At 34.5% G+C, this 9637-nt stretch overlaps 1 protein-coding gene across 1 annotated transcript in view; it reads right to left on the bottom strand.

Annotated features, from left to right (window-relative positions):
- Nucleotides 1–1838: 1838 nt before the first annotated feature.
- Nucleotides 1839–9637, bottom strand: part of ksr2 (kinase suppressor of ras 2) — a 112400-nt gene continuing 104601 nt past the window's right edge. The window contains exon 22 of the mRNA XM_016669201.1: nt 1839–7705. Coding sequence (XP_016524687.1) covers nt 7699–7705 — 7 coding nt within the window. The 3' untranslated portion in view covers nt 1839–7698. The remainder of the gene's footprint in view (nt 7706–9637) is intronic.

Genomic DNA, 9637 nt, shown 5'->3' with positions numbered 1-9637 from the left:
TACACAGACATTGTTGGTCCTGTTTGGTCTCAGAGCAAATTATAAAACTGGCACAAGAAAAAAATTATTTATTGCTGCACATTAATTCACTGTGGTCCCCAACACAAGCTTTATTATAATCTATTGAGTTATGAAGTTATTGGAATATGTTAAAAATGTTCACCAGGGTATATTTTGACTTCTGAGATTTTGCTTATGCTACTTACCGTAGCTATATGAAATAAAACAAAAAAATAGCAGCATACATCATTTGTTGAAATAGAGTAAGGTATCATCTTGCATTGTAAAACTTACTGTCGTCTGGAAAAACCTTCCACATTTATGTTAATATTTTACTACCAAAACATTCTACACTAAATATACAATATCTGTGGCTGTGGATATTCACATTAATGTGATTCATTGGTTTTCTTTTTTTTTTTTTTTTTTTACAAATTTGCAAGAATTTGGAAAGCTTTTCTCACATTAATGTAAAGGCATATTTGTGTGTAGAGATTTTGAGGAAAGATATTAATTTAATACCATTTGAAGTAAGGTTGCAACATTGCAAAAGACTGACACCAAACACACGCCATGTGGGAACTTAAAACATTAGAACTATAATTATAAAAACCACACTGGATGCCACTTCTGTCCGCTGAGAAAAATGTTCATCTGTGATGTCTCGGGTTTTGTTTTAGAGATAAAATTCTGTTTTTTTGCCACAACTTATGAGAAAACGTGTTAAAGGTCCAAAGTTGCCTCTCCTTGGTCAATATCAAGAGAATAATAAATTAACTTTCTAAATTTAATGTCAAAGCAACATAAGCTGCATTAATAGCAACATTAATGATGTCTCAGGGCATAATGTGAGTCATGCTGTTTGCTTTTTTTAATCAACAATCCTGTCTCATGGGACAGATGCTCAGAGATAAAAGGTTATTAACAATAATAGGCTAAAGTTTGCGGTATGAAATAAAGCTGTTGCTGTGCCAACCTGATGTTTCTTGAAAAACACCTTGTCTGATTCAGTTCAAACATTTCACAAAAACTTCACGCAAAACACCAACATATGACTTCATTTTTTTTAATGCTCCTTTTTTTTTTTCTCCTCTCTTCTGGTCAGAAGAACAAATTTTAATGTTGCACAAAAAACACAAATTTTATAACAAGGCCTGTAGATTTGAATTCAGTGACATTCAGTTCAACAGCAGAAACTAAATCATTTCTTGAAGGGTAGAAAACTTTTATAAACTTCTGTACAAATTATACAAATGACGACTCATTACGAGTTCAAATGACAGATGTGCTCCTTTCAGTGTAGACAGCATTGTTTGTCATAAGAATGATGATCCGGGTAATCATGAAGAACAAGAGATTGATTTTGAGGATGAGGTTACGGAGGTGATTTGTCTTAAGTCAGGAAAAGAAGTATGGTAGATCAGACAATAATTGTTTTGCAGCAAAGCATCTTGGAGACATGAAGGTGGTAAAGAAATGGCATGTATTACTGTACAAAGGGGTGAGCATTGTACAAAAAAATAATTATTTCTCACAGCAAGCAATTTCTACTGAAATGGTAAAAGCAGATTCAGAGAACATTAGAATGAGCATTTGTAGTTGTCGCCTTTAGGAAAAAGGTTACACTGAATATTCAGGTTAATCTGTTTATGTTGGATCAACTTTCCCCCCTTGGAAAAGCTGCCTGTAATTGACATCATCCTGTACATGCTCAAGTTTGACATTTATTCAGTAATAATAAGGTTTTTGAAAATTGGCAAATTAAACCTACTGAGAAGAAAACAACAGGATTAAAGTTCTTTGAAAAAAAGTATTCATTCCCTTTAATGTTTTCCATGTTTTTTTCTTGTCACAACCACAAACCTCAGTGTATTTTATTGGAATTGTTTTGCTAGATTAACATAAACTAATGCATAATTGTGGATAATGGATAAAGGGAGCAAAGGTTTTCCACTTTTTTTTTCTAGTTGCCTTCAAATGTCGCCTAATTGGTAAAGTATCCCTTTGTGTGTAATGTAGTTATAAGTCCAGCTGTCCAGTGAATGCATTAGGTACTTTACAGACCACTGGTGAACAAACATTCAAACAAATTTCAGCCTCTCGGTGTGCAAAACTAGTGGAGACATGCTGTAAAAGACTTTCAACTATAATTTCAGTGCCTGCAAATTGCAGCTCTGCAACTATGGTAACTTGAATTCATATTCACTCCACACTTTAGGGATGTTTTATTTGTAAAAATATATGTTTTCATATATTTCTCTTACGTCACAATTATGCATAACTTTATTTTGGTAAGTCACAGAAAATTCCAGTAGAAAATACACTGAAGCTTGTGGTTTTAATGTGATAACATGTAAGAAAGGTCAAGGAGTATAAATAATTTAGCAAAACTCTATATGAAGGCCTTTTAGTGTGCTCCCTTGTACAACGTAACAGTCACATAGAAATGATTTTACGAGTCCCTGTCTTCAAAATCCAATGCCAACGGCTCACGTTACACTTCTTTCGGCCATTTGTAATACCAACAGTGTATTGAGAGCAATTAGTAGTGGAAAAAATGTGTCTTTGCATTTCACAAACTCATCTTATTTGTCATAGAAAGCTAGTTTTCCCCCAGATTACTTTTCATGTGTCACCAATAAATATTTTGTTTTGATACAGAAAATTAGGCAAGCAGGAGAGCCGACACCTCATTTTGCAGTCTTATGCTCTTCACTCTGAATAATTTTTTCCTATTTTAATTTTTGATGTTGTGTTTTTGCATTTGATCCCCACATGGTTTCATTAGCTAAGTTTGTGAAGGAAGGTTAAGAGGAGTTGGAGAAAAGTAGGTCTGTTGCTGGTTGCCGTCTGCCCACGCTGTGTACACTCACACACGATGCACTGATTGTAAAATAATAATAATAAAAAAATAAAACTGGCTCTCAAAGATTTTAACTTTTTGTTTGATTTCATTTTTCAGTTATATGTTAAGTTAAGCCAGTGTAAAACAGAATATGAGAATCTTGCACACATTGAAATGTGACAGGCAAAGTGTCCTTTGAGCTTCTAGTGACAAGATTTACTCAAAGCAAAGTTATGTGCTCTTTATGTTCTATTAGAATATAATCTAACACTTTACAAAATTAAGTAAATAAATAAAAAAAAACTACTGTGAAAATTGTGCTTATTTCCACCCATGTCAGTGTCTTTCATAGGCTCTTACTTCATTCATATAACAATTATGCAACATGCTGTCTAGTGCTTTGCTTTTTTTTTTTTTTGTTGTTGGTCTAAATTCCACGTTTGAATTTAGACCAACAAAAGGAAGCCCAAAATTGCAAAGTGGAAGGAAAATAAATGGTATTTATTTTCAAGAAACAGAAATGAAAAGTTTACTATAAGTTTGTCTTCTGCTCACCTTACGCTAATGCTTCTAAATAAAATCCAGCGCAACCAAATCCTTCAAAAGTCACTTTTTATAAAACAATGCAAAGAAAAGCCAGGCTGGAGCAAGAAAGTTATCCTTCTGATTGTTTCCAGCTACGTTATACCACCAAAATTTAACATTTTAACTTTTAACTAAAATGCCATGTGTGAAAAAACAAAAAAAAAAATTATTTACATATTCCTTAACAGATCATCACTATGTTTACATCTACTTTATGAATCGATTGACAGTGATGATCTGTTAAAGAATATGTGAATGGGCCATTTTTTTCACACATGGCATTTTAGATAAAAGTCAAAATGTTAGATTTGGGTGGTATAATCACTTCAACGAAACATGGCGGTGGCTGTGTCATAATGTGGGAAAGAGAAGTTAGCTTGATGCAGGACAACATTCTTAAACGTGATGCCAGTACTACATGGAATAATTATAATCAAAGGCAATTAATGTGTGAGAATTGCCTGGTCAAAATTTGCAAGTGTTGAATTTAAATTTTGTGAAACTTAGTTGAGAATTTAAATTGTTGTTTACAAACACCATTCATCAAAGCTGACTGAGCTTGAGCTATTTTTTAAAGAAATTAGAAAAAATAATTCTATTGATATATAGAGGCATATCCCAAAGCACTTTAACTTATCAGTGCAGCAAAATAAATTCCAAAGTCTTCATATTTTTGTTTATTAAAAAAACATTAGATTTTTCTTTCTTCCACTTTATTACTATGCACTATTTTTGCATTAGTGTACGTCAAAAAATTCTTATGAAATGAACAGAAGCTGAAGTTGGAAATGTACTGGACATGTATTCTCACTGTAGAATGCACAAGGAAGCCACTGAAAGATCCATCTTTATTGAAAAACCATACTCACTATAAAGAAATTTGCTGAAAATTCAGTGTGAGAGTAGTTTTCAAAGCAAAAGAGAACCTGGACATCTAAAATAAATGAATAAGCACTTTAGTAAAATACTGAACTGGATGTTCTCTTTGTTGTTTATTGCATAGCCTTGAGGTTATTACACACCTACATGTGTGGGAGAAGAGTTTGAATATCCAGTTAGCTCACTGTTTTCAACAAACATAAATATCTATTTTCTAGTTGTATTTTTTTGTGGTTGTGCCTGTGCAAATGCTGTGCACGTTTATTAGAAAAAAAAAAAAAGAAATCTCAAATCCCTTGGTGATTTAATATTTCAGAAGCAAATTCTTCACAGAAAGGACAACACATTCATTCTACCGGATGCAAAATATCAATAGAGGTATTTAACATTCTTGTGGTTGCTATTGGATTTTTTAAATTTATTCCATTCTTTCTTAGTCACTTGGAAGAGATTAATTTGCTTCTTCAGACAAACGCGTGTGCCGATTTCTAAGTTAGCAGACCATGTAATAGAATCAGTTAAACTCAGATAGCATATAAATATCCTCCTTTGGCTCTCAGTATCTTTCAAATATTTTCAGGAGAATATAACTCCTGAGCTTGACTTGTAATCAAAGTTTCGAACAAATATATTTTCTTTCAGTTTAGAATTTCTTTATAATATTCATATGGTTGACAAATGCTCTGGTAAAATTACAATCTATCTCACATTCTAAATTACAGCATTAATATTTTCGGTTAGCATTATTTGGCTAACATCTAGTGCTTATTTCCTTTTGCAAATAGGTTTCACTGTCAAGAAAATATATTTTTTTTATGTTGATTTATTCTGTTTCTCCAATTGATGAATTATTTTATTCTCTACCAGCTGGCAGAATTACTATGCGGCTGTTTCAAAAACATTTGTTGTTATTTTTTTTAGGGATTAATCATAAGAGGTTTTGAAACCCATTTTCTTTGTGAAAACCACAATCTTTTCCTGACACCAGAATTGGAACCATAAGGTAATTAATTTAGTTGCATCTTCAGCAAAAGCAAACAAAGTGTAATATCTGAGGTAGTAAAGACTCCATTTCTAATGCTCAACTAATTTAAACACTGGAAATAATTAGGAATAGTTTGACATTGGCAAACTAGCTGAGTTGAGCACTTTAACTGAATCCCTCAGTGAATGCGTATAATCCAGATGTTATTGCAGAACAATTGAAATATGCAGTGATTTTTACAGGTGATTATTGTTGTATTGATTTTTGCTCAATGAAACCTTTTAATTGTTTTGAATCTGTGTCTCCCTGTACTTTAGTTATGGGTAACTGATTGGGGTCATAATGTTAGCTGAAAAACACCACTATTGGTACACCAAGCTGTTCATACTGTAGATGTATTCTACACATACAGTAGATAGAGCACACTGGAAGAAATTTAACTTAGCACACCTTGTTAAAGGTCTTCTCCCAGCAATTTTTTCCACATATTTTTATTTTTCTATTTATTTTTTATTAAGGAACAAATTAAATGAACATGCATTAACATCTTTGTTAAGTTTGGACAAAGATGAGGATGTTAAAAACTGATTTGTCATTGGCAACAACAAAACCAGGAACAAGTCTCCCTGCAGGCATTTGAGTTAATTGCAGATTTTGACATCATTAGCTTTCTAATGATGTCAGACACATAGAAATAATAAAGACGCTGCCATTTCAATGTTAGCACTCTTCAAACAATAATGGGGAGATAACAGGCCTCATTGTGTCAGAAATATCATCCTCAAACCTGATCTGGTACCTGGGGCTGTCAACAAAGGCTGCTTATTTAGATTAAGGAACTTGTGCAGACAAGGGTGAGCACTTATCTGGCTTATCTAGTTAGAAATCTATATTTTTATAGGTTGTTTCCATTTTCCAAAAATGCTATGAGCTTTGTCTTGGAGTCGTCTGTGAATCCTGAACTTTAGTGAAATGAAATCATGCCTAAAACACACAGGAGGAACTATGTTTTTCGTTTCTCAGCTGAAACACCCTGGGATTCTTCAGGAGGATCTGGTCCAAGTGGCCGGTGAGAGGGACGTCTGGACCTCCCTGCTTAGGCTGCTGCCTCCATAATCAGACCCAAGATAAGACGAATATAATAATAATAAATAAAACATGTAAGATGATGTTTCCTTTCATCCTGTAGAAAACCCGACATAAATAATTATTTTACTTAAGGAGGTACATCTACTAGATGCAGTTAGAGCAGCACGCACCTCTATTCACCTGCCTGGTCAACATTATGTCTCACTCATTATATCCACAGCAGTGCAGCTCCGGCCCAGGAAGGCTCAGGTCTGCATACTGATCTCATGCTGTGTTTCATAATAGTATTTTAAAAACAATAACATTTCTGATACTCACCTTATTAGAAACCAAAAAGTATACCTGCAGACATAAATGCCTCTCCTCATATAAGTAGACATAGTGTCTACTTTTTTAAATTTTTTTTAATTTTCTTTTTCTGACAACTAACTTTATAATGTTAAGGAAAAGATTGCGGTTTTGTTCAAATGTGAGTACTTTTAATAAATATTCTTGCTTGTCAAAAATGTTTTAAAGTCTTTAAAAAGACTTTAAATGACTCCTTCATAAACCGGAAGGAGTCATAAACTCCTTCCGGTTTATGAGTACCGGAAGGAGCAAGTATGCCTTGTATGTGACCAGCATTTTTAAAAACCAGAAAAAGAAAAAATTTAAAGGTTTGAAAAATTCATTTTTGTGGAGACTTTATAGGCTGCGAGGTGAAATTAGAATAAAACTATCTATGCCTCAGAATCAAAACCATGAATTTCTAAATTTGTTAATTCATAGGTACCAGAAAAGATGGAAGGGTTCTTTCAGAGCCGAGAAAGACTGAAAACTATGTTCATTATTTTGTCATCACTGTATGATGTGTTAGAAATGATAATAAACCACAGGAGTTATTACCATAGGTGTTGTGATAATATTCAAACAACATAAAATACATTACTTGCTAAATTAGATCTTATCAATAACAGTTTAGCGGGTGAGCTGCTGAGAGTGTGTCTCTTGGGATCTAAGCTTCACAATCATCATCACAATCATCTTCAGGCATAGAGTGGAGAAAGGCCTCTCTGTTTGAAAGTCTGCAGTTTTGTTTTATGACCCACCCCAGCAAAGTGGGCCAGTTCTGATCGCTAAAGGGTCCATTCAGGCATGAGGGCACATGTACAGTTGTATGTAGGTGTCTGGGCTGTGGCAGGAAGAACAGGCAGTAATAGATGGGGCAGAGGAAGCAAGGTGGAGCAAAGAGAGCACAGGTGGCAGGGCAGGCAGGTGGGCGGTGAAACAGATGTGAGCAGAGCAGAAGACGAACATAGTCCCTTCGATGTCTCCGTTACAGCCTAGAGCAGGAAGGGGAAGGGAAGGAAACAAAAAGAGCATTACATTGGAAGGCGTCTCGACACACAGCCTTGCAGGACTCCACACTGTAGGCACTTCATGTTCAGACAGACAAGTTATGACGGCATGCACACAAATCCAGAGGGCTTCTTTTTTCTCAAAAGGATTTAGCCTACTATGGGATACTATTCATTGTCATTTTAGCTAACAACTTTTATACCAATGTAGTCGCTGCAAAATCTGCATAGAACTCAGAAACCAGTAACATTTGGGGACAATCTTTTGCATCTCATAGACAGCTAACTAACCATATTAAAACAATGAAATATGTTCATATTTAAAACAAGTCAGACACAAACTTATCAAATTTCTTTGTACATTAAGCTACAGTTAAATTTTAACAATTACCATTGTTATTATTTTTATTTTGTTTGTGATTAATCAAAAATGTGAGTTCAGGCTTTTTTGTAACTAACTTTTTATGCCCAGGATTAATAAATTAATCTGAGACCTGAACACCTGGTGTGTGTTTTTGTAAGTATATATTTAAACTCAATGCAATGTATGAAATCAGATACATAAAGTGTTTGGTGCTGTAGCAATACAACTCAATACAACTGAATATTGTCAGTTGACCTCACTTGGTTATTGAGTAAACTGGAAAGAGAACATTTAAAGTATTACCTCATCAAACGTTTTCATACATCATTATCAACATTTAAACTGGCAGCATTTAGATTTTTTCCTTGCATTTTCATAATTGTTTTCTTAACTGTATAAAATCACATACAAAGACTCAAATCTCAGGGTAATCTTTAGGCGTTTGCCGTGACAGAGAAGAAATAATATTATTTCACAGTTAATCCCCAAAAACCTTGGAAAGTTGTGCTCTATATTACCATAAAACCTAAACTATTTTTATCTCTTCCTGCTGTTCAGAACCTCAATTCAAATTTTCCATTAATGAAAATCACTATGAATCTTGGCGGGTCCAGGCGGCGCTGTTATTGTGCATTGTCCGACAGATGGACAAGCACAGGCCTTGCTGGAGGGAAAGACTGGGTCACATCCTCCATCCTCTTGGGTTATGTAAGATTTATTTTTGGGATGTACAGTTCAAACCAGTGTGGTTTGCCAAGTAGTTGTCAGATCACTCTCAGTCTCTAAATCATGTGAAATCACCACAAGTTTGACCGCCAGAGCTTTCTACCCCAAACCTGTTAGGCGTGCAGCCTCTGGTTATATTCAGACAGTAAGGCATTTTCCATTGGATTTGACATGACGAATATTTATGGCATTGGCGTTAAAATTATTCCCCCACCAAATGAGGCCAACAGCTGCGGGGGACTTATTGTGACGAACATGCAGGTGCTGTCTGTATTTCCTGGCTCTTGGGCTTAACAAGCATCTCCTAACTGGCAAGACTTTGGGCACAGTAATGCTGAACCTTTCCTAATTTCCTTTAATGGCTCACTTGGTAACGCTCCCTCTTTCTGTCTGTTTGCTTGCCAAACCTCTGGTCAAATGAAACAGCATATTTAACCCACATGAATGTCTTTAAATAAACCAAGAAAATGCCACATTCCTTGGATGCTATGATGTTAGCGTTAATCTGTTTCTCTAAATTTGCTGATTTAAAAAAATGTATACCGGGTTGTTTTTTTAAGTTATTTGTACGTCTCAGTCATGTCTGTGAAGACAAACAAAAGCTGTCATAATTAGTGTCTTTATTTTAAGGATGAGTCAACAAGTGGAAAGCACTGTTTAATGTCTTATTTTTCCTTAAAAAGTCTGAATCGGATGAGAGCGTAGCATCTCATAAACTTAGTAAATTTACATAAATTTGAAGAAACAGTCACAATCATATTCTCTTTTTGTATATTAAAATTCTGTGAAGCTGAATTCTTTCTTTCATTCCCACAGATTACCTCATA

Source organism: Poecilia formosa, unplaced genomic scaffold (assembly GCF_000485575.1).
Source record: "Poecilia formosa unplaced genomic scaffold, Poecilia_formosa-5.1.2 Scaffold20, whole genome shotgun sequence".
Classification (NCBI taxonomy): domain Eukaryota; kingdom Metazoa; phylum Chordata; class Actinopteri; order Cyprinodontiformes; family Poeciliidae; genus Poecilia; species Poecilia formosa.
The sequence above is the reverse complement of the archived record's forward strand: the minus strand, read 5'-3'. Positions and strand labels throughout refer to the sequence as shown.